The sequence below is a fragment of the Micromesistius poutassou genome (genome assembly GCF_964030765.1).
Source record: "Micromesistius poutassou genome assembly, chromosome: 3".
NCBI classification, from domain to species: domain Eukaryota; kingdom Metazoa; phylum Chordata; class Actinopteri; order Gadiformes; family Gadidae; genus Micromesistius; species Micromesistius poutassou.
In genome coordinates, this window is record NC_140273.1 from 17174931 (window position 1) to 17200302 (window position 25372).

Sequence of the window (25372 nt, forward strand, 5' to 3'; positions counted from 1 at the left end):
TCCCACAGGTTACTTTAGGTTAATAGGCCCTGTGTTAAATTAGCTTTTGTTATGTCGATTTTTGGTTAAAAGCACATTCTGGTATAGTTTAACTTCATTTTTGTTAAATAAAATACTTCAACTTGTTAAAACTATGTGTGGCTATATTTGTTGTAGTCCAAGAGCTGACCATAACACATAGGCTAGGTATAGAGTTCTTTAAATAGCCAACTGTAGTGGACTGTCACAACCCCCTTATTATTACTTTCACCAGTTAACCTGCCCCAAAAATAAAATGTTCACTATTCACTGAAAAAAAGAACACGTAAATGTGATTTAGTTGCAGTTGCAACATATTATTTCTGTTAGCCCAAAACGGTTTGCCAACAACACAAATAGGCCTACATTGTGATAAAAGACCTCAATAGAATTTTACAAATAAAAAAACAAAAAAATCCATTTCAATTCACAACATTTATATTAAAATTTAAGTTTAACATTTTTTGTTTTTGTTTTAAAAAGGTCATTAATCAATGAAATGCTCAATGTAAATAAATGACACAACACTTCAGCCTTTTGAGCCAGAGGGGAATATTTGTGTTGCCAGAACCAATAGTTGCTTAACTGCTTGCCGGGAAACTATGTGTGTAGAGGACAGGGTTCAGAGAACAAGAGAGGTTGCCAAAGGGGTGTATTGAGAGGCATATTGACTGAATAAAAATCAGGTTCATGGAGAGATCCACAGACTACATTTTCAGCAGACCTGCATTCAGGCGTGAGGATGCATCTGGCAATACTTCCATTAAGTGTGGCCTGTTTGGCCCTCTTCTTGACTTCTGTTGCTAACGGAGATCCATTGTGAGTATCCTTTGATTAACATAGGAATAGCATAGCTTTGCTCCTGACCTTAAATAGCATAACAGTCAAATCTGATTAAAAAAAAAAAATGAACCAAAATCGGAAATTCTGAAATTATTTGCTTACCATATATTAGAGATATTTATCAGGAGATTTCGTTTTTGCATTGTATTTTCTTATCCCTTGAAAAAGTGATCACTACATCGTTGGCATGGCTACAGGAAAAAGGGTAGATGTAGATGTGCATAAAGGTATAACCAGTTAATAGTATACATGATATATTATGATGTACTGTTATAGTTAGATATCTTTTTTTATTGTGCTTTCTAGTGAAATGAAAAACTGGCTGCGCGATTTCTGATTGTCATATAGTTTTGCATTCAAAATATTGAACAGTATTTTAAGTGGAAAAGGGCAAGTGCGAGCAAACAAGAAACGGGGGCAATGATGAAACATGTTTGCCTGAGTTTGAGTGTAGGAGGAGGGGCTTCCTCTTGTGAACGCTTATGAAGTTTCTTTCCGCCAATTCAATCTCAACGGGAGCGTACCTATTTTCCCCGGGTCCTATATTCCCTGGGTCCTATATGTTCCCAGTTTTTCCCAAAAAGGGTCATATGTTCCCCGGTCGCAATACATACCGGGGAACAGGTAGGCCTAACCTATGTTCCCCGCAATTCCTTAACGGGTCCTAATAATATTTTGAAAGGGCTTATTTTTTCCACCATAATTTCCTTAATTGCCGAATTGTATGACATAAGACTATGCCTTCGCTGATTGAATTCAGCATTTTGTTACGGTAGATTACAGGCCACGTGATGCGCATATCCAAATATGACGAGAGATTAGGCTGTAGGCCTACATTGTTGTAGGCCTATTGTATATGCTAATATCAATAATCACGAGAAGGGAAACAGGATGTTTGCGCCGCATGATTCATCAATTTGCACCGCAGAGCATTCGACCAATGCGGCAAATTCACACCCCTGAGAACTTCTAAACATTGCGAGTAGCCGGGAGGTGTGACTTCTGCACTTCAGCACCACCCACTGCACAATCGAGACGTCACACTATTACGGAAGTTTAAGCACAAACTGGCTGTTTCACGCACTTATTGAGGGGCATTCTCGGTGGTAGCGAATACTCCCCCTGGCTCGGATTTATATTTTTCTAGCTAAGCAGAAGTTAAACATGTATACATACATCATATAACAGTCTAAAGTGAAGGGAAAAGTTGAAAAAGCATGATATCACCCTTTTAACAAATTGTGAAAATCTTGTGCTTTCTTTTCTACGTTCCTCTTTTTTTCCATTCCAGGAAGGTTTTGTCTGCTCCTAACTTGTTGCGTATTGAAGCAACAGAGAACATCTTTGTGGAGTGTCAAGAATGCTCAGGTGCAGACTTCAATGTTGAAATATTTGTGAAGAACTTCCCAACTGAAAGTCTTGAACTGGACTCCGCAACTGTGACCCTAACCAAAAGAAATAACTTCCAGGCTTTTGGTGAAATTAAGGTATGGTGGTTACTCTGTTGGTTGTATTAGTTGTATTCTGTAGTTATTCGGTTGGTTTGATAAATTGTTTGCATGACCATTTGGTCCTCTGGAATTCAGTGATCATTGTGCTAAATAATTAATTATTCTGTGATTTTAAAGTACCCAATAACCATACCTTTTAATATATGTCCCTGTTGCATGTTGAGTTAGATCCCGGCAGATGAATTTAAAGACGACCCTACACTGAAGCAGCATGTGTCCCTGGAAGCAAGGTTTCCTGATGGAACCAATCTGAAGAAAGTGGTCTTGGTCTCCTTCCAGTCAGGCTACATCTTCATTCAGACCGACAAACCTCTATACACCCCAAACAGTAGAGGTAAATTTCATTGCTGAAAATAGTCTAAAAATGTCTAATGTTGAAAAAGTTTTCTATCCAGCAGCCAGACCAATGGCGAACCTGCCTTAGCTGAATCTCTGAAGCTAAGCAGGTGTGGGCTTGGTTAGTATTTGGATGGGAGACCAACTGGGAACACCAAGTTGCTGCTGGAAGTGTTGTCACTTGATGGCCAGTAGGTGGCACTCTTCCCTCTGGCCAAAACATCAATCCCGATGCCCCAGTGCAGGGACAGGGACACTGTGCTGTGGAAGGTGCCGTCCTTCGGAGGAGACGTAAAACCGAGTTCTCACTGAGGTCATAAAAGATCCCAGGGCACTAATCGCAAAGAGTAGGGGATCCCCCGGTGTCCTGGCTAAAACTGCCCAACCAGGCTCATTCAATCTGGCCCCCTAATCATCCCCCTGTATAATTGGCTGATTCAGTAATTGCCTCACTCTCAACCTCAAGCTGGTGTGTGTTGAGCGTTCTGGCGCTTGGCTGCCGATTGGCTGCCGTGCATCACCCAAGTGGGTGTTACACATTGGTGGTGGTCACTGTTAAGGGTCTTTGAGTGTCTAGAAAAGCACTATATAAATTCAATGATTCTTCTTCTTCTTCTTCTTCTTAAAATGACTCCTTTTGGACTTGGACTTGTAACATGTGACACTAAAGACTACTAAAAGTGGTTTGAGTTCTGAAATATAGAGTAAAACAATGTGGGTCGATCGGGAATCCCTTTGATGCACCGTGCAATGTACCGTCACTATGGTCTAGATCAGGATTCCCCAAACTTTTTCTTAGGAGGGCCAGGTCACTCTGCCTGGCTCTTTGGGAGGGCTGGAATATGTCAGTAACAGTAAATAGTAACAGTTAATAGGCAGAGTAAATTTTTTATTTATACAGTGGCCAGTCTACATTGTGTAACAGACACTTTTTATAACTTGGCGGTGTCTGGACAGGATGTTTCAGCTGTCTTCCCAGTTGGTGTTCACCAGGGCCGTGCAAAGACCCTTTGAGGGGCTCAAATTCAAATTTGAGGGGCTCAAATTCAAAATTCAAATTCAATATATGTCATTTTTATTTTAAATACTGAATTACGCTTTTTCAAACACTTCAAATACTAAATCAACAATTTAACTTAAATTTACAACTTAAAATGAAACATGGAGCCTTACTTCAGACTACATTCACATGAATAAAAAATGCAACATTATTAATACTGTAGAAAGGGCTATATCAAATTGTACATAATCCACAATACTGTACACCTTAAAATTAAATATGGAGCCTTAAGTTAGTTTCACACAAAATGTATCCAAACAAATGCAACCCTTGTCCAAGCAAAATGTAAAGATACAGTATTCAAACTATACTGTTTATAGAAAGTGCAATATGACATTTAACATAATAGTAAATCCACAATACTGTACACCTTAGAATGAAATATGGAACCTTACATCAGACTATATTCACACAAATATTATCCATCCAAAATGCAACAATCTGACATCAAACTATGTGATTGAAATAAAATGATTTTATTTCAATCACATAGTTTGATGTCAGATTGTTAGATGTCAGATTGTTTTTTCGCCTTCTTAACTTCATGCAAGGATGTCAGGAATGATACTAACATCTGTATGAGAACTTGTAGTTTAATTTGATACCCTAGTCGCCACCCAAGCCTTAGAATTGATCTCAGTACAGAGGATACAGCAGGTTAATCTCAATAATTGCGACAATTGCGTTCATTTTAGTTGTAACGCTAACACCTTAATTTGTTCGCGGATCACTATAGGGATATCTTTGAGTTGGACCACAATTTCGGGAAGATGAAATAGCCTAGGGCACTTTTACATAACAGCCTACCTGTCTTCCTACTAGTACTACTACTAGTGCCAACTTGCATAAACTAGCCTACTGCCAGAGACACTGAGACAGAGTAGACATGAAGCGGATTTGGCCATGTCATGTGGCCAAGTAGTTAGGCCTACTACAGAGTATACAGATAATGATGTATGCTTTCCCTTTGCAATTTCAAAAGGTTTCCCAGATAGGTTAGCTGTATAGATAGCTGGTAGGCTATAGAAAATAAACCGAGTGGTAGCCACTTTCACAGGTCAGTTAAAACGATGCTTGTTGAAAAGCTTTTGCTGGCAAACATAGGCCTATACTTCAAAATGACACTACAAAACGAGATAACTGGTTTTGGAAACAACTGTCTGTGTCTGACTCTGTAGTGATCTTACCCTGCGTTGTACCGTCTCTTAAAACAACAAGCGCATCTTGCAGGCAGGCAAATTGTGAAAGGTCACGTTGATAGCCTATGATGTCACCCAGCGGCAGCAGCGCACTGAGTGCTGGTAAACGAGGCTACAAAGTACAAACTTTACTTCTATATTATTACTTTTAGACATTTTTATTTTCGAATAATTGATTCACATGTTAATGTTTAATTGTTTATGTGTAATTTTACAAAGCATTGAAAATTTAAATGACCACTCAAAAGGGCACTTTGGTCCTTCAGAGGGAAAAGGGCAGGGGCTCGGGCACCCATAGCCCCCCCCTCTGCACGTGCCTGGTGTTCACTGTCAGCCAATTATGGGCTTGCAGATCTATTTCCAGAAACACGATTGTTGGAAACCAAAATGATTTGAAATGAAGCAAAACGTTTTACATTTTAGATTATTAAGCCAAAGTCTGATTTGTGAGACTATTACTCCAATTTAATCAATTTGCTCCAAAAAAATTTTTTTTATTATCTCTACAGTCCGATGAGCCACGAGCACACGTCCAACAACGTAGACTCGAATAAGCTCTGTAAGGTGAATTTGTTTAATAGCTGCTATCCAGCAGCTAGGGTTTTGAGCCCCCGACCCCACAATAAAAAACGATCTGAGCCATCCTCAGCCCCGATTTCCTATTTCCAAATATATCACCATAATAATATCAGGATATATTGTAGCATAATAGCAATAATAGCAATTGATGCCCAATTATGTCAATTTGTTTAACTCATAGTATTTCTCGTGTCTTTTGTCTATGAATGACCTCAGAGACAAAGCAGTTGTTTAAATGCATTCAGTCTAGATTACTTGGGCCAGTCCTCAGAATACCCTCCTACTTCAGTTCATGACCTGAATTTTGACCACTTGAATATGAGTAATGAATATTGTATTTTGAATATCTGCAGCTTGAACATTGAATCTGAATAAGTAAACATTGACAAAAACTATTTAAATTGTGTTTTTGAAAGGGCACAATTTGAATGCAATATTTTAATTCTAAATCATGTTTTTGAAATGGCACAAATGAAAAACAATATTTGAATTTCAAAGAGGCTCATTTAAAACTAATATATTCAGAAGATCCTGTTTTTAAAATGTAATATTTACATTTTTTGTATTCAAAGGTGTTTACCATAAACAATAGGAAATGCAGACATTACAAAGACTGGGAAACTACTTATGAATGGCTGAAGCTGGTACAAGGCTTTTATAGTTTTATTTTCCATGGTCACACGAATACGACATGAGCACAATTGAGTGTTTATTTTTTAACATAACATTTTTAAATACCTCTCATTATTGCCTCTCATTATTGTTTGTGTCCCACACAAACATACTCTCTGTCCCGCATTGGTTGAGGCTCTGGTCATCCTAGAGTTAGGATGACGTACCAACATTGTCTTTCTGCTTGTGTCTCTTTCAGTTCATTATAGGGTGTTTGGTCTAACACCTGGTATGAAACCTATTGACCAGGACTCCATCATCAACATTAATATTGTGGTACAGTTTCATTGTGTATTTTTTAAAACTATTGTTGTTTTTAGGGCTAAATATTTTAATTTCATGAAGGTATTACCTGCAGGCCAAAAAAACATGCTCACGCTAGATTAATTTAGGTTTTCTTTCTCATAAATGCATGCTAATCTCAGAGAATTACATTTTCTCACAAATGTATATGTTTTGTTTCAGATCTTTTGATACTTAACCTCCCTAAAAGTCTGTATGTGGTACATGTTGTTTTAACAGACTCCTGATGACATTATTTTACCAGAGGACCCTGTCTCACTGACTTCAGGAATACACTCTGGACTTTACATTCTTCCTGAAATAGTGAGGTGGGCAAATGTTTTTTTTTGCTCTTGTTTATATATGTTTCTGCTTTGAAGTAAACAATCATTCTGTTGTTGTTGTTATATTTGTAGTAACGGGGTGTGGAAAGTGGTAGCCACATTCCAGAACAACAAACAGCACAACTACTCTGCTGAGTTTGAGGTCAAAGAATATGGTAAGACATTTACCATTATGAAATATTTCAGGTTAATCTGATTGAATATTTTTAACGCTGATCTTTATTTCTCAGTTTTACCGAGCTTTGAGGTTAAAATTACCTCTGATAAAAAATTCTTCTATGTCGATGATGAGCAGTTGACCGTAGACATCAAAGCCATGTGAGTTCAAGTCAACATTTTAGGGGATATTGGAGGATATAGATACATATTTATAATTATCTGTTGATAATGAAGTTACTCAAGTGAAATATCTGTGCTTTCAGGTATCTGTTTGGGAAAGAAGTGGAAGGGAGCGCTTATGTGGTCTTTGGAATGTTTGATGAAAACAAGGAAAAACATAGTTTCCCAGGCTCCATTCAGCGAGTGATGGTCAGCATATTTCCCTATTGAAGTAGTCACAACTCGATCAGGATTTATAGGCAACTACATATTCAATAATAACATTGATTCAGAAATTGTTGCATATGTTGTCAGGTAGTAAAAGGTAAAGCACAAGCCACATTAACGAGGGAACAAATCAAAGAAACCTTTCCAGACATTGAGAAGGAGGTGAAGAGTTCCATATATGTTGCTGTCACTGTGCTGTCATCTGGTGAGTGGATTATGTTTGCATCTAAATTTAAATCAAAATATTGAGTCAGCATTTGATCTTAAGAGTGAGTGTGTGTGTGTGTGTGTGTGTGTGTGTGTGTGCACTTTTTGTCCTACCAGGTAGTGAATTAGTGGAAGCAGAGAAACAAGGCATCAATATTGTTGCATCTCCTTATACAATCCATTTGAAGAATACACCACAGTTTTTCAAACCAACAATGTTCTTTGAAGTTTTGGTAAAGTACTTTCTTTTGTAATGTAATTCCAACCATATTGACTGTGGGTTGTGTTTTATGATTTAGGCTGTCTTTCTCGAGTTAACCTCATTGTCTTATGATGTTAATTTTGATGTTAATATTAATTAATATACATTTATATGAATACACTCAATATAAATCCATCCCAACACAAGCACATCCCCACAAAAAACTCTCCCTTATTCAAAGACATGAAAATGCAGATCCAGAGAAATATTCCATGTGCATTCTGAATCCCTTTCTGGGCTTGGTTCATGAGCAGTGACGGACTGGACGGAGGACTGGAAGGGCCGCGGCCTCTCGTGGGCCGTTTGGCCTCTCGTGGGCCCGTGTCCCCGTCAACAATCATGTCCACTCGCACCCCCCCCCCCCGGTCAACAATCCTGTCCGTGCGCAACCCCCCCCCCCCGTCAACAATCCTGTCCGCGCGCAACCCCCCCGTCAACAATTACAGTTATAACAGTTATAATGTGCAAATGTTTTTTGATCCCAGTCCGCCACTGTTCATGAGAGGTTGAATTTAAATGCTGCAGGTGTACCACTGAGGGTTGGAGACAACCCTCTGTGGTACCCTATACAATGGGTCAGTAGGTCTGACAAAAAAAACTATTTTGAAGATTTTTCTTCCACCGGTTAGCTTGTGATATCAGTCATGTACAGACTTGACATTTAGGGCACAGGCTTTGGTTACCTTAAAGGACAATTCTGGTGTTTAGCACATTGAGCCCCCTTTCTGGGTTGTCTAGGATGGAATAGACTGGTTGACACTGAAATTTTGACTATTGGTCCTGTCTCGGGTATTTGGCTCATTTAGAATCGCCCCTGCCTCCTTCAGAATGGCTGGCTATGGGCATTCACAAACCTGTCCTTAAAACAACCCTAAACGTTTGTTTTCAGAAATGTGCAACTCACCGTGTGGTTAGTGGTGTTGATGTACCAAATCAAGTATCGTAGCGAAATACAGTTTCTGTTGTTTAATTTGGTATTTTGTAAATCCCATTGAAACGGAAACCGGACCATTACCGGAAACAGTAAGGGGGGCTGTTTACGTCTGGTTGTAGTCTTTTCGCTCGGTTCTTCGTCTCAACAGTAGGGCTAGAACCGAGCGAAAAGACTACAACCAGACGTAAACAGCCCCCCATACTGTTTCCGGTAATGGTCCGGTTTCCGTTTCAATGGGATTTACAAAATGGCAAATAAAACATGACAGAAACTGTATTTCGCTACGATACTTGATTTGGAACATCAACAAACACCACTAACCACTCAGTGAGTTGCATATTTTTGAAAAATAACGTTTAGGGTTGTTTTAAGGACAGGTTTATGGATGTCCATAGCCAGCCATTCTGAAGCAGGCGGGGGCAGAGACAGGACTAATAGTCAAATTTTCGGTGTCAACCACTCTATTCTCCTCTACTCCTCTCATAAAACTAAAAAGAGGTTGGTTCATTATGCAAAGTTTAAATTAAATTGCACCGCAGCACTAGTGTTATTGAATAGCAGGCAAATAAATGTAAATAAACTATTCTGGATTTATTTTTATATTAGTATTTACCTAAGGTAATTTTATCAACCTGTTTGTGCCAGTGGGGGATTAACAATTAGCAAAGAGTGATCGTGTCACAAACCTTTCAAAAGGTAAAATCACAGAGTGAAATCACAAAGTGGCAAAAACTGCACAGAGCGATTTTGGTCATACACCTTTGTATATAGGCTGCACTCGTATATAGGCACCACAACCGTCATTTATCTGAAAAACATTGTATATAGGTGGTGCTCTATATTTGTGTAATTATGGTACTTCATGCTAGAGATTTTCTTCAATTTAAAGATGCCTCACAGCACGATCAGAGAACCAGGCTTAAGTCAAGTAAGCTTAGATTGTGTATGCATGTTTTTCCGGGGGGCTGAGTGTGTCTCTTTGTTGTTTGTCTCTTGCTAGGTTTACGTTGAGTACCCTGACGGCTCTCCAGCCGCTGACGTACCATTACTGGTGAAGCCAGGTAACGTTGAAGTCAGAACGAGCAACAATGGTTTTGCCAGGGCCCCTATCAACCCATCAGGTTCTCCTCCATTTCTGGAAATTACTGTAAGTCCCATGAGCGCTTTTTCATTTTATTTATTTTTCTTAAACATGCCCCATGTCCATCAGTGTAGATGAAGTACCAGATAATTATTCACCAATATTCTAGGCGCAAAAGACCAGTGTTTTACTGGAAAGTGACCGTTAAATTATATGAAAAGATGTTATAAATTGATCAAATTTTTGGGATTTGTGTTTTGGCGAAATTGCATCTCTGTGCTATTGCGCTTATGTATTTGTATGTTTATATTTATGATAGGCAACGACCAAAGATCCACAAATTTCAAACAACAGACAGACATCAGCAACTATGAGAGCACTTCCTTACATAAGCGGGATCCGCAGCTATCTACACATCGGTAAAGAACACATTTACATAATGACACAAGTAACGTAAGCCATTCAACGGCCAGTCATTTTGATATTTGTGCCTTTCTTCATGTGGCATCTTCTATTATGCATTAGTTAGTTATAACCGTTAGAGCTCTGTTATTTCCAATGCAGGTGTGGGCTCATCTGAAGTTAGATTAGGAGATAACCTCCTAATCACCTTGAATCTCAATGCTCCAACTACCACTCGTGATATTACTTATCTGGTGAGTAAAGTTGAACGTGTATCTAGCAGAAGACGTAGTTGCCTCTTTCCATGCTTATGCCTTTGTTGGTTTATGTATTGAAGTTTGTTTGATAAAGGCCCTCTGATGTATGAGCCTGTTTATGTATTCAGATCCAGAGCAGGGGCCAGCTGGTGAAATATGGCCGTTTAACGGCAGCGTTGACGTCAATAGCAATGCCGTTAACAGTCACCAAAGAAATGCTGCCATCATTCCGCATTATGGCTTACCACCGCGATCGAAGTGAGGTGGTCTCCGACTCTGTCTGGGTGGACGTCATAAACTCCTGTATGGGCTCGGTGAGGAGAAGCTGACACCAATTTAGCCGTGAATTTGTAAAAACATAATCTCCTCTCAAGTATCGGCTTCAGAGCTTTTTCAATGATGAAATAAAACCCCTTTTCTTTTGCCTCAAAATTGTTGTAGTTGAAGGTGGTTCTAGACTCAGCCAGTCCCTCATTGCCTCGGCAAACATTCCGCTACACCATCACGGGCGATCCAGGAGCCACAGTCGGCCTGGTAGCAGTTGACAAAGGAGTCTACGCCCTCAACAACAAACACCGCCTCACTCAGACAAAGGCAGTTTCTCCATGTTTTCTTTCATTTATTTTTACTTAAAAGTTTGATGGTTGTTGATATGATTGTTAGATCATGTTTGTTAATTTCAATCTAATGTTTTTCACTTATATAAAGCAGTTTGCTTTAAATAGAAAATAGCCATGTATGACAGTTCCCCAAAATGAGCTTTGTTACAAATCGAATTGTTAACACTAACTGTAAAATTGTATTGTGAAAAGCAGAGGACTTTTCCAACGCAGTAAACATGTATCACTAAAGGCTCATGATATATTTCTTATATATTTATAATTCAAAACACGACCCAAAACAGTCAAACTGAGACGTGAAGGTATATGGTCATATAAGGGAATAAAATATCATTATTGTTTTTCTCCACCCCCTTCAGGTGTGGGATGTAGTGGAGAAGGCTGATACAGGATGCACACCTGGTGGAGGGAAGGACAGCATGAACGTGTTCTATGATGCAGGACTGTTGTTTCAGAGCAACCTTATCGGGACTGCGGACAGACAAGGTACTCTAACACTCCACTAATTGTCACTTTCTCTCCCGTCATAGGTTTCTTCCTGTAGTTATTTGACCATTTAAAAGTTGCCACAGTGAAAAACACTGCTGCCTCACAGCAAGAATGTCATTGGTTCCAACCCCAATGGGGGTGTGGGGGGACTGGCGTATTAATGCAACCTGTTGGATAAATAGGTCGAAGGCAATGTTTATTGATTCATTATAAATGTTACTAAACCACTATGTTTACGCGTATCGTATGGTATTACTCGTTTATCAGTGTTATCAGGTATTTATATAGACCTGGATTAAAAATGACGTGTTCATAAATAGTTTTTAGCACTTCGCTCATTCACGTTGTGCATGCTGGTAAAGGCAGGTGAAAGAGGCTTAATGGGTGGGGCCGAGGGATTCAAAGAGACCAATAGACCAACACAGCAGCTTTAAGATACACTTTCATCTAGAGTCATTTACAGTGAATACAGAAACAGGTTATTAGGCAGTAGGTTCAACAAATTTCTCCTATGAGGGATTAATAAATTTGTATCATATCGTATCGTAGGTTAGGCAAGATTATCCAAACACAGACTTATTTAAGTCTTATACTAAGACTTATATTCTTTTCAATAGTTGCGTTTGTAGAATTAGTTAATTATTAATTATTATAATTATATTATTCTAGTTTTTTTTTTATGCAAACAAAATCTAATGATGGCACTGCTCACTATTATATATATTGTTTTTGTTGTTACTTTTAATGTCATTATTATGTTATGTTTAATATAATACATTGTTCTGTTCCAGTATTAAAATGTGAAGTTTCAACAAGGACGAAGCGTGCCCCCGCTACACTCGATGTTAGAACTACCCTCTGTGAGTAAAATGAAGCCACCAGACAAGTTGTTTTGTATGTAGGGTACAGCATAGTTCCCTCTAGTAACACGATCAGCATTGTTTGTATAAATATATGTATTCAGATAGTTTGTAGAATAGTGACAAGTCACTATTATACAAATGTATACTTTTCAGTAGTTCACATAACTTTCCCTTTCCACACCTTTGCCTTCAACTCTGCTCTGTATCCCTCTCAGTGAGTGAATACAAAGACAGCTTGCTGCGCCAATGTTGTTTGGATGGGATGGCGGAAACGCCGCTATCGTACAGCTGTGAGCGGCGCAAGGAGTACATCTCAGATGGGAAAGCCTGTGCTGATGCCTTCTTCAAGTGCTGCCAAGAGCTAACCAAACTACGAACTGAAAGTAGAGCTGAAGCCCTCTACGCGGCCCGCAGTAAGTATTGGGGATGAGGAGTATGGACTTGGATGGCATTGGGTAATCTTTGATAATAAGGACACTAGAGTAAAAGACCCTGAGGTCTTGTTCTAGACTGCCTTGACAAACCACGTCATGGAGGAAAGAAAATATGAAGACTGACGAAAAACTCTTTGGAAGAAGATATCTAAAGAATGTGCAATGAAAAAAGATTTGGAATGCAGAAATGTTGATATGACTATATCTTACCTTTTTCATCTGACACTTTAGGTGAGGAGAGGAATATTGTCTTCAAGGACAGCGGGGAAATTGGTACCCGTACTGAATTTCCTGAAAGTTGGCTATGGGTAGATCACAAACTCCCTCTTTGCCCTCGCAGCAAGCCTAACTGGTGCGCAAACTGAATAAATTACGAGATCTCAAGTCTTAAGATCTCATTAACCTGGCCGTTGATGTCAGTTGTTAGTTTTTTGTGATTTGTGATTTATAATTTATTATTGAAACATTTAATATTAAATATGTAATGCTAATTTGACAACAAATAAACAGACTTTTTTCCCTTAATTCAGTAAGACAACATCTTTGGAGAAAAAGACTGCATTGAAAGACTCAATCACCACCTGGCATCTTACTGGAATCAGTCTGTCTCCGACTCATGGTGCCCATTCCACTCTTTAGCCTGTGCATGTGCCTCATATCCAACACATCTGATTTCCATTTAGTCTCATTAGCTTTTGTCCTTATTACCTTCTTATCTGGAACATCCCATTTTTCCTCTCATTTCATTGTGGTCACATTACTCATTCCTGTCTCCTCCGTTCGTCTTAAAGGTATCTGTGTAGATGACACATTGAAGATAATTGTCCAGAAGAATTTCTTCATTGATCTTAGACTACCCTATTCAGCTGTCCGTGGAGAACAACTTGAAATAAAGGCAATCCTTCATAACTATCTGTTGGACGAAATCACAGTAAGTCTGTATATTATCTGTCTAATTTGTTAACTAAGTTTCCAAAACCACTGTGGGGGAATTCAGTGATAAGTACTAATATAATCATGCATCTTAATTTCCTTACCCATCCCTTTATACTCATGATGCTCTTTCGACTGTCCTGTTTTTACTCACAACCAAAGGTCCGGGTATATCTGAAAGAGTTAAAGGATGTGTGCAGTTTAGCGTCAAAGCGAAAGGAGTACACCCAGACAGTCAGAGTGGCTGCCGAGAGCACACGCTCTGTGCCTTTCATCATAATCCCTATGAAGCATGGCAAGTTTCCTATTGAGGTGAAGGCTTCCGTCGGGAATCTACAAATTGACGATGGCGTCAGAAAGGAGCTTCTAGTAGTGGTGAGTAAATGAGTAATATATATATATTTGAATAACAATATACTCCTATTGCATTCCTGTGCTGATGACCTCACTTGTATTTAATATAATAACATTGCACGTTTGATGATTGCAATTCATCCAGACATTTTTATTTTCTACAATTTGATCAATGTTATTGAACAATGTGTCAATAAAATCAAATGTGTGTTTTTTGATAGCCTAATGGAATAAAGAAAAAAGTCCAAGTGAATAGAAACCTGAGAGTTGGAAACATCCGTAAGTTTTAGTCTACTTACCACATTCATATGGTACAAAACACAAATGAACTCCCAGATATTAGTAATCATGAGTAATCATGGTGATGAACCGTTTCCAAAACTGTATTCAACTTCCAGAGAGTAAACAGATGGAGATTATTACAAATCCAATTGATGTGAAATATATTGTTCCAAACACACCTGAGACTTCACAAATATATATTACAGGTAAGATGCATTTTTAATCGATTAACTTATCGGTCAAATAAATATATATTTTTATGATTGTGTGCACTATCCAATTGGATAAGCATGATGTTGTGATCGACCTACTTCTCTGCAGCCACAATCATTGTTGGTGGGAATCTTTTCTCATCCTTAATGTCTGTAATTGTTGTGTGTGGGGCTTTATATTCATGTGTAGGAGGATCGCAGATGAACGTGCTTGTGGAGGAGGTCCTGAGTGGCTCATCTATAGGCCATCTAATCCAACAGCCCAGAGGCTGCGGAGAGCAGAACATGATGAGCATGACTCTACCTGTTATTGCTACATCGTATTTGGACAAAACAAAAAATTGGGATACAGTGGGATTTTCAAAACGTGCTAATGCCCTTGAATATATTAAGACAGGTACCTCTATACACACACACACACACACACACACACACACATCTTTCTGTTGTTGAATGTGCACTGAGGGTTTATTGAAATGCATTTCCTTGCATTCTTGCTCATTGGTAATTAAGGTTTGTGTGTCACTGATCAGGGTTCAAAAATGAGCTGGCCTTTCGGACGGCTGATGGAGCTTTTAGTACTTTTGTTGGTGGAACTGCTCTCTCATGGTAAGGCATTGACACACTGGAAAAAAATGATATTTCATTTTATGCATGTGTATGTCCAGTCCATTTATTCTATGCTCAGTGAATGCTGATTCAACTTCCCTCTGTTTACATCCCTTCTCCTACCAAAGGCTGACATCTTATGTTGCAAAGGTGTTTAGCATGGCCTATAGTCTGGTAGACCTCGACATAAATGTTATCTGCGGTGCCATCAAATGGGTGATTCTAAACTCACAGAAGCCTGATGGCAGCTTCATGGAGATTGGAAGAGTAATACATGGAGAGATGATGGTGTGTACATGGAGTTATAAAACAATTGTAATGGTGGATAAAGCACTTATAACTATCACATTTGTCGTAGGCTATCAAGAAATTGATGCACATGATTTTGGCTGCCTGCTCACTCTTGTGTACATGTAGGGGAATGTACGTGGCTCGGACTCTGATGCCTCCATGACGGCTTTCTCACTCATTGCCATCCAGGAGGCAAGGCCGATTTGTGCTGACATTGTTAATGTGAGTAGCACATTCCTTATATTTATTCCTGTACCCCCATATCTGTTTGTTCTTGTTTTCCCCTCCTACTTATATGCATCTCACATTCTCAAAGAAGAAAAATATGAACTCTATTGTAAATAGTGAGTTATTCTCTAGGTTTATCAAGCTTGTTATCGAATCACACGAGCAGTGGCGTATTTAGAAAACTGTCTCAGATTAAAATACATAGGTCTTGTGATTGTTTTGCTCGCTTCAAGTGAAAAGTCTTAGGTCAGACATATAGAAACCTTTTACATGCCTCTCCAGGCTATTCACAACATAACACTCATTACCAGCAGTGATACTTAAATGTGACCAGGTCTTGAGAAGGCAAATTCCCATTCACACACAACCCCCGTGCAGGAAATGTTCCAGAACATTTCTAGGATAGACTGCAAGTGTGAATGGGGATTTATTACATTGGTAAAACAACACAGTTGACAACCTTGCTATTGGCTACCTCATTAAGTATAGTATTTCAAATTCAAGGTGAAGAATAATAAAAGTTTTTTATTATTATATCAGAGATACGGGCACTGAACACTTCCAGTCACCTTCACACACAGTCTTTACCAGAACTTAGAGACTAAGCCCCTCTGATTGTTGGACAGTATGCACTTTTTTCATGCTACCTCACTGTCACTTTAAGCATGCACTGGAGATATATGTGAACGGATGTGTGTGTGAGGGTGTGAGGCTGTGGGGATGTGTAACCCTTTTTATAACTATGTATTTATAAAGCACCAAGAGGTATGCTATCCAATTTCGTTGTATCCTGTGCAATGACAATAAATAATTATATTATATTCTAAATAAAGTTGTATTATATTATTCATAAAGTGATCGGTGGAGGTTTCATGATTGATCACATTCATGTGTGACACATACGTTAACATGGGGAGGTCAACATGAATAAACCCCCCCTCTCTTATGGGTGTTGGCTTGACAACCAAGTCATTTCATCATGTGCATAAATGTTTACAATGATTCTCTATGTGAGACAAAAGCTAGATTTGTATTCATGTTGATTATTTAGTTATTTGCTTGTTATCATGCATCACACCACTTGATCTTAAATAATTGTCATACCTGTTTGTCCAGAGCATCCCAGGAAGTGTAAACAAAGCTGTGGATTACCTGGAGAAGCGTCTACCACACCTTACCAACCCATATGCTGTTGCCATGGTATCCTATGCACTGGCCAACGAAAATAAGTTTAACAAGGCGATCCTCTACAGAGTTGTATCCCGAGGTTTTTACAAGTCCTTCTGAAACATCATAGAAATTTAACGATGGACAAATGATGCAGAAAATCAAACAGCAAGATTTATTTTTGTCCTGTCTACTCTTGTGTTCCTCAGACCGTGACCATTGGCCAGTGACGTCGGGTCATGTCTACACACTAGAGGCCACAGCATATGCTCTTCTAGCTCTGGTCACGGTCAAGGTGAGCATCTCCTTTCAAGGACACTTAGTGGTTATTTGTGTTGCTCCACCAATACAAAACAAAATCCGTTGTCAATGCTCACAAAGTCAATGCTTTGAATACATAATGTCATTCCAATGTTGCCGTTAAATATATGTATATATGCACACAAACACACGCACGCACGTGCACGCACACGCACACATATATATACATATATAAATGTACAAAAAAAAATGTTGTTGCCCGATTAAAGGACTTTGAGGCTGCTGCACCAATTGTCAGATGGCTTAGCATTCAGAGAACATCGAACGGAGGCTTTCATTCTACTCAGGTAAAATGCATTCATTTCAATCTTACATTTAATTCTGTCTCTCACTCTTGCTGTGCTTTCATGGTCCTCTGTACATATGATCTGTTTGTGTTTCATTTTATGGGTATCTTTCTCTATGTGTTGTCCAGTCAACCATCATGGTGTATCAGGCACTTGCAGAGTATTGGATTAATGCTAAAGAGCAACAATATGCCATGGATATAGAGATTCAGGTGGAAGGCCGCTCAGCTCCCTTGGCTCCCTTCAGAATCAACAATGAAAACGCCTATCAGTCTAGAACCACTAAGGTAGGCATATATTGGCAAATCATGAATTGTTTTCACTGCTGGTGGCAAAGAATGGTGAAGCTCTGGAGAATATCTTAACTCGATCTGTAACGTCAGGGATGCTATGTCCATCTTTTCTATCATTCTATCATCTGTCTATCATTGTGGTCGGACATAGACTAGAGATGGGTACAGATGGCAAATTTGGGGAACAATAACACTAAATATCAATATAAAATGATGAGTAAACGTACAATAGCATTCAATAAAATGTCAGTACACTTATACAGTGTTGTATGTGCAGCATTAGGGGAGCACTCACACTAGGCCATCTGTACCGTGCCCGAGTACGTTTGCCCCCTAAAGGCTAGATCGTTTGGCTAGTGTGAGCATGCCATCCGTACTCAAGTACAGTTAAATTCCGTGGCCTCAGTACACTTTGGAGAGGTGTGCTCAGGCCACGGTACAGATGCTAATGAGCCGACGCACGGATACGCAACCTATATGTACAAGAGGCAACCGTACTCGGGCCCAGTAGAGATTGCCTAGTGTGAGCACAGGCCAGCGGCACAGTGGGCGGGGGGGGGGGGGGGGGGCAATCATACTTGAGTATGGTACAGGGCAACTTTGCCTAGTGTGAGTGCGCCCTAAGTAATCTTTTTCTTGGTGAGGACATGTGACAAATTGTGTGTGTGTGTGTGTATGTCTGAATTTTAACAGTACAATGGCCTTAACAAGCAAGTGAACGTCACTGCCACGGGTACCGGAGAAGCTACTGTGTCAGTACGTATTTTTATATTTATGTCGACATATTCACTGTTTGTATAATTATATTTCCATTACGAGGTACGTATTATGTGCAAATATTTGTTTAATGGATGGATTAAAGGGATAGTGTTATACAGTAAATCATTTGTTATCATCAATTACTGTTTCAGCATTGACATTTAGTTGTTGGATATACAAATAAATATACCTGAGTGTTCTGTACCCTGTTTTTCTGTCCGTCTGTTCTACAGGTAGTGTCACTGTATTATGCAACGGCTGCGAGCAATCAAGCGAATGACTGTGATAAATTTGAACTGAATGTGACACTTTCCCAAGGTAAACTTGTCAATGTCTGGCGTTCAGTATTGTTACCTAGATTTTGCGGTGCTGAGCAACCTCAGGTTCTTTTTTTCCGGCTAGCCCTGGTTTATTCCGTACATTAGGAAGGACCAAAACCGACCTGATGTTGTCGTTCAGACTCAGCACCCACTCCTAGCCTAGACTGGTTCTGTACTAAGGCCGAGCATACACTAAACTCTCAAGTTCGCAAACTCTGATTTGTTAATATTGTGTGAGAGGATCAAAAAGTCCCAATAATTGCATCACCGTTGCCCTGATCCAGTCTACGACGTCAAATTATTTCAAACATGTTTGATTATTTCGTTGTACGTCTTGTGCTGTGAGCGGAACACCGAGGTGATTTATTACACTGGCAATGAGAAGTCTGCATCAATAACGTTCGGGAGCCGACCCCAGCTTCTTATTAAACACAATGGACCCAATCCGTCGGAACCTGACGAGACCATCGGTCTCGAGCCATAGGGAATGCTTTTAGATTAGGGCAGGGCCAAAGAAATATATTTATATTTTTATAGTTATTAAAATTAACTGAATGTGGCATACACCTCCGTAGGTGATTTTAACCATTTTCAACGGTTGAGAAAACATCTCTTTATATCCCGAACTGGCAACTGATTTCAAATAGGCTACGCCATATAAGTTTGCAATAATTTCTTGTGTGCTGATTATAAAACAGCTCACGTGGCATCCGTCTTGATGACATATCATGGTCCTTTTAAGATAAGGTGCTGTAATTGTTTTCCATATAGCTCCTTTAAGGGACGGTAGTGGCAATCAGCCCATTGGGGTCATTGGATGCTGCTACTGCAGCATCCCGGGTTGGGGGTTACATTATACATGTACTTCTTTTCTTTTTTTCATTCTAGCATTTTAATGTTCTGTTCATGCTCTTGTCTTCCAGGAGCAGAAGTGGATGACCTAAACGTACATAAACTTAAAATAGAGGTCTTGTAAGTAGACAACATGAAATATCACACATGTTAACTGTGTTTTTGTATTACTTTTCACATTTCACATGTACACAAACCATCTGAAAATTCTGAAATACTTTCATGTGGTCGACAATTGTATGTACTGTGTTGTTAGTAATTCTCTCACATCCATTGACAATTATCCACCTTTGAAAATTATCAGAAGTTTTACTCAATATAACATTTTATTCTAACATTTTCAGTTCCATTTTCCTTTCTTATCTCACTACTTCCCTTCCAGAATTTTCTATTTTGAAGATTGTAGTTAAATAATTCCAAACAATTGTTCCAATTGTTAAATAATTCCAAAATGATTCTCCAAAAAACCAAAATGAACAAACTTAATTTTTACAACCAAAAATTATGTCTTACCTTACCTAAATGGATAATCCAGTGTTTGGGCACCATTTTGCAACTTAACATGGTGATTAGCATCATTGTATAGTAGCTACGAGAGGATTTAAAGGAAATAGGTAAATTGCCTTTAATCAATAAACACATTGTCCGTCACCAGCGAATGGCCGTATTTTTCAATTGCAATTGTTTTGGCCTGATTTCATTAAATTATATTTGCACTGACCTTTCAATAGAGGGAACAAGTTTCGAAATTGTACAATACTCTCTCATGATATCTACCCGTTTGTTTCTAATCAAGTTTATATTTTAAATTTTGCATTGGATTTATTGATTTATTTGGAGATTTTGCCTAAACCTACCTCTACTAAAAGCTCTCTGTCATATATAGAAAAGTTTTAATATTGCCAATATTTTGAATGGCATGAATTATTGACCCAGGTACTCATCAGATGTGCTATGGCCCTATAGTACCATAGGCTACCAAGAGGTCATGCACTAGGTGGTATTCAATCTTAAATATAACATTTATTTAAGGCAGAAATTAAATCTTCCACTTATTCTGTATTCTAGCTTTATACACTCCGACCAAGTAGTAGTATCCACATTGATGCGATTCATAATTATAATTATTATTATTTTGGTACATATAACATATTATAGCCCTCCTTGTGGAGATATTATATATATATATATATATATATATATATAAAGAGACAATAACAGTATCTGAGTTCCCATATAAATAGGCGATGGCAATGAAAATGACTTCAAATCAGGAAATCAAATCATCAAATATAGGCTGCAATTCGACAATGATTTGTTATCATCATGTTATTATCGTTATGTGTTATTTTGGGCATAAATTAAGTTGTATCCTATTAGGGGGTGGGAAGTTGGAGGTGGGTTTAAATGTAATGAAATGATAAGCTTATAAGCTCATGCACATAATAGTTCTGCTCCTTGCCAATGTCTCCAAAATGTTGATCAATCAATTATTTCATTTATGAACATTCCCTATGTGAGGTTGTCAAGAAAGGCAAGAAATGTATTCTAAAAGGCTCACATTTTTCAGCCCTTTTTTCGACCCCTACTAGTTGTTTGCCCCACCTAGACCCTTGGCAGAGCAGGCTAGTTTGGGGCCTGTGTAAGGCACTTCATATATGCAGCCATTTCATCTTCTCGTTGCTCTAGGGCTGGTCTCTCAATATTGGGTCTTGCATAAAGCATAGCCATGGGTCTCCCTGCTAGCATTTCATGTCGAGTTAAATGTGTTTAACTCGACTTTTTAATGAGCAGTGCCCATATTATATTATATACCCATATTAGTTTGGTCTCTTCACATGGATTCATGGATTTATATATATTATAACACTTCTTGCAGGTATAAGGATATGGACAAAGATGCAGGCATGACAATCTTGGATATTGGTTTGCTTACTGGTTACACCCCTGATATGGAGGATCTCAACAAAGTGAGACATTTTTGTATTTGTTAAACAATGACAAGACCTGTGAATACATTTCATTAACATGTTTGTGTGCCTGTAGTTGTCAAAAAACAAGGACAGAACAATCAGAAAGTATGAAATGGACAAAGTGCTGTCAGACAAAGGTTCCCTTATCCTTTACCTGGACAAGGTAGGCCACTTTAACTTTCCCCATTCTGCAACAGAACACCCAGATTTCTCCCATCTTCACAACTACCTAGTTACAACCTTTCTGTTTGCCCTCTTCAGGTGTCTCACACACAGCCAGAGGAAGTGGCTTTCAATATCAGACAGACATTGAAAGTTGGTGTCTTACAACCAGCAACTGTATCTGTCTATGAGTACTATAATGGTGAGCAACCAAAATCCTGCCCCTTGATGAACGTGTGCAAATCAAGTTGGGATCTCTCTCGAAAAAATGCCTTTCACGGAGCCATGTTAAAATTCAGTGGCATCTAACAGAACAGACTTGGCAGAAATTGAATATAATATTCAGCAGTATCTTTAATCAGTGTATAATCCCATGAAAATAAGAATCATTATGATTTTGTTACCTGTGAATGGGCCCTTTATATCCAGTGACCGGGTCCTCCCTCCACATGGCACTGCTGTTTTTCTACAGTAGCACAGAAATGACAAAAGGCTCCAGAGAGGATCCTTTTATTTCTTTCTCATAAATCTATGGCTTATAGTTTTACAGACTAAATAACTACAATTTATAAATCTGACACAATATGGGAGGTACCTCACAGGCCAATACAGGCCACCGTAGCTCCTCCTACTCAATTGGTAACAACCTGAAACCTCACAGCTTGATGCCACTAAAACCTAACTTTACCTTTAAACCCAATAACCAAAACTCCCTTTTGGTTTTCCTTGCAGAGAAACCTTGTTTGAAATTCTATCATCCAGCTCGGGAAAATGGACAACTACTTAAACTCTGTCGAGAGGATGTATGCAAATGTGCTGAAGGTAAAAGAAAAGGTCTTATTTACCCCCAATAATCTGCAGCTTCAAAGGAGTACATGGCTTGATTTAATGAGTAACTTTGCTATCCATCGAGCAGAATCTTTCAACCAACTAGCTATATTAGGATACCTAATGGACACACACATGTCATTTCACTTAAAGCTGAATATCTTTGTACTGAATTTGTTCTTCCAGAGGAATGCAGTATGCAGAAGAAGGGTGAAATCGACAATACTGACCGAAATGAGAAGGCCTGTGATGCTGAAGCAAAAATTGATTATGGTAATTAGGTTTATTTCTTAATTTGTGTTAATGTATGTTGGAATAATATAAATATATATATACGTGTGTGGGGGGGCAGGGGGAGATCAGAATATCAGACTAACAGTTTGCAACCCTTCTGTTCTCAGTGTATAAAGTTAAAATGGATAGCTATGACGATCACACAAACACAGATTATTACAAGATGCGGATTGAGCAGGTGATCAAGGAAGGTAAGTCGTTATCACCTTTATACTATGAGCTTGGTAAAGGTGACCTAGACAACATTTTTACATGCAAGATTTGAATTGTGGAGCTTGATGCCACTTTCCCTATGGCCATTTTAAAAATACGATACAAACATGTTCCCTGTGCCTTTCCAAATTACATGGAAAAAGAAATGTCTTATTTGAAAGTTGGATTGTGAATAATTGAATATTTCTTGCCAAGATTTAATCACAAATGTCCCAGTACTGTAGCAGAAAACACAGAGCGGATTTCTAGACGTTCCATTTAGTTTGGTGAGCAAACAAGTTGGCCGGATTATCTCACTTAGGCTGCTGTTTAGCCGGCAGGCACGGTTTATGGAGAACTCTCGTGTCGTGTGGACGTGTGGAGCTCTGTCTGGGCAGTGGTTGACTGCGGCGTCCGGGAGAAAGTTGCGCTTTTCAGACACACAATAGTATTGTAGTACTATATCTCGTGCCCTTGAGGTCCACAAATGGCCTCAATGTGGCAGTTCCTAAAATAAAGAATTACCTTGAAAGCAATGTGTTTATTTCTCACTTGCTGTTTTGTTTTGCTTATTCATTCACAGGATCTTCTGATAAATCTCCAGGGGGTAAACAGCGTACCTTCGTTGGTTATTCCCACTGCAGAGAGTCTATCGGTCTGAGCCGTGGCAAGAGCTATCTCATCATGGGCACATTGGATAATACAGAGAAAACTGGCGATGAGTATGTTTTGTGTTTTTATACATTTTAGACATTAATGGAATTTGAATGGTTAACCTGCTTGAAATGTATTGAGCGTCAGCCGAGGTGCCAAGTGTTTTCAGCAATGTGTTCAGTAATATGTGCAGCTACAAGAGTTAACCAATAATGGAAGGTGGTCCCCACATATATTATATCTTCTGTTGAGCTTTTTTCCTGCAGTAGCCAGGCCCGTCACAATAACTGCTTTTATTGTCCCGGAAATATTTGTGATAACTATATTATAATTTTGTGCCACTGATATAACTGAAGTATAAGACAAGTGCAAATTTCTAATAATTCCTAAACATAGGAAGGTTCAAACTGCAGAGAGTGGATCATAATTTTAAATGTACTCAATTAAAAGATTGCACACTCATGGCACCATTGCAGCAGCAGTGCACATTATCTAATATATGCAGTAGAAAGAAATATTTAAGAATATGCTTTCCACTTTCCTTTCTTTTAGGTATCAGTATGTGCTAGGGGAGAAGACATGGATAGAGTACTGGCCAACCGAATCAGAGTGTGCTGAAGCTTTTGCAAATACCTGTGAAGGCCTGGAGGAGCTAGTTTTTACATTTGGATTTGAAGGATGCAGGGATTAGTGTGAACAAAGACCAGGCAACAGAATCTGTTTGCTTTGCTTTTCAATCCAAATATGAATTTGTCCAAATAAATTCTGTACTTGATTAAGTGTGGAGATATTGTGTTTCGAAGCTTTGATTTATTTTGTGGTATAAAATAAATAGCATCCGGTTAAATCAGCTCATTTAGTTAAATTGGGTCAACTTAGTTCACTTGGTGATAACAAAAGTTACATACCAAACCTATCTGGATCTTCTTTTGTTGGTGACACAGTGTCAGGGTGACCACATACAACTTCCTGCCACAGGAACCATACCAAGCGCTCCCAACTGGCAAACACATGCAACTGCACACTTTCATTGAAGGCATCAAAAGTTATCAAAAGCAACCTATATTCACTTAGCGCATTGCAAGTAGTAAACATTGCCTTGTAGCACCGACTGCTATTGACATGAATGATCAAAACATATAACAGACAGTGATAATTATAGGTCCATGATTGTAGTTTAACACTTTGGATGCAGTCAGAACATCAATAGGCTGTTACCTCCACAACCGCCTACAACTTGTACAGTGTCCATCAGTTTGTGATTGGTTAAACAGTTCTCGCTGGTGAGAGCCATAAACAATCAACCTTGGTGAGAATACAATTTGTCGTCTTCGCAAAAACAGAAATTGCATTGTGTGTGTACAGTCCATTACAACTTAATGATTTGTAATTTAATTGTTTAAAAAAATTCAATATTGCGTT

General features: G+C 38.8%; 1 protein-coding gene across 1 annotated transcript; it reads left to right on the forward strand.

The window, feature by feature from the left end:
• Positions 1–680: 680 nt before the first annotated feature.
• Positions 681–24736, forward strand: LOC311340089 (complement C3-like). Its single transcript, XM_084464953.1, has 43 exons — positions 681–837; positions 2153–2348; positions 2541–2706; positions 6418–6494; positions 6741–6829; positions 6917–6999; positions 7075–7162; positions 7267–7372; positions 7478–7595; positions 7715–7830; positions 9794–9940; positions 10194–10293; positions 10439–10530; positions 10662–10847; positions 10975–11127; positions 11513–11639; positions 12434–12502; positions 12721–12918; positions 13171–13291; positions 13470–13558; positions 13731–13870; positions 14035–14247; positions 14448–14505; positions 14625–14714; positions 14911–15117; positions 15254–15329; positions 15458–15617; positions 15747–15842; positions 16965–17115; positions 17225–17310; positions 17546–17623; positions 17752–17910; positions 18610–18672; positions 18909–18993; positions 19919–19967; positions 21727–21817; positions 21894–21983; positions 22082–22184; positions 22715–22804; positions 22997–23083; positions 23212–23295; positions 23880–24018; positions 24503–24736. The coding sequence occupies exons 1-43, from the start codon at positions 761–763 to the stop codon at positions 24639–24641; spliced, it is 4932 nt and encodes a 1643-aa protein (XP_084321079.1). The 5' UTR covers positions 681–760; the 3' UTR covers positions 24642–24736.
• The last annotated feature ends 636 nt before the right edge of the window (positions 24737–25372 follow it).

Bases quoted from the DNA above. Each gene is read 5' to 3' on its own strand.
- LOC311340089 (XM_084464953.1), top strand. From the start codon at position 761: ATGCATCTGGCAATACTTCCATTAAGTGTGGCCTGTTTGGCCCTCTTC. The intron at 21,984-22,081 runs GTAGGCCACTTT...TGCCCTCTTCAG, and splicing joins TTATCCTTTACCTGGACAAG to GTGTCTCACACACAGCCAGA. The intron at 22,185-22,714 runs GTGAGCAACCAA...TTTTCCTTGCAG, and splicing joins TGTCTATGAGTACTATAATG to AGAAACCTTGTTTGAAATTC.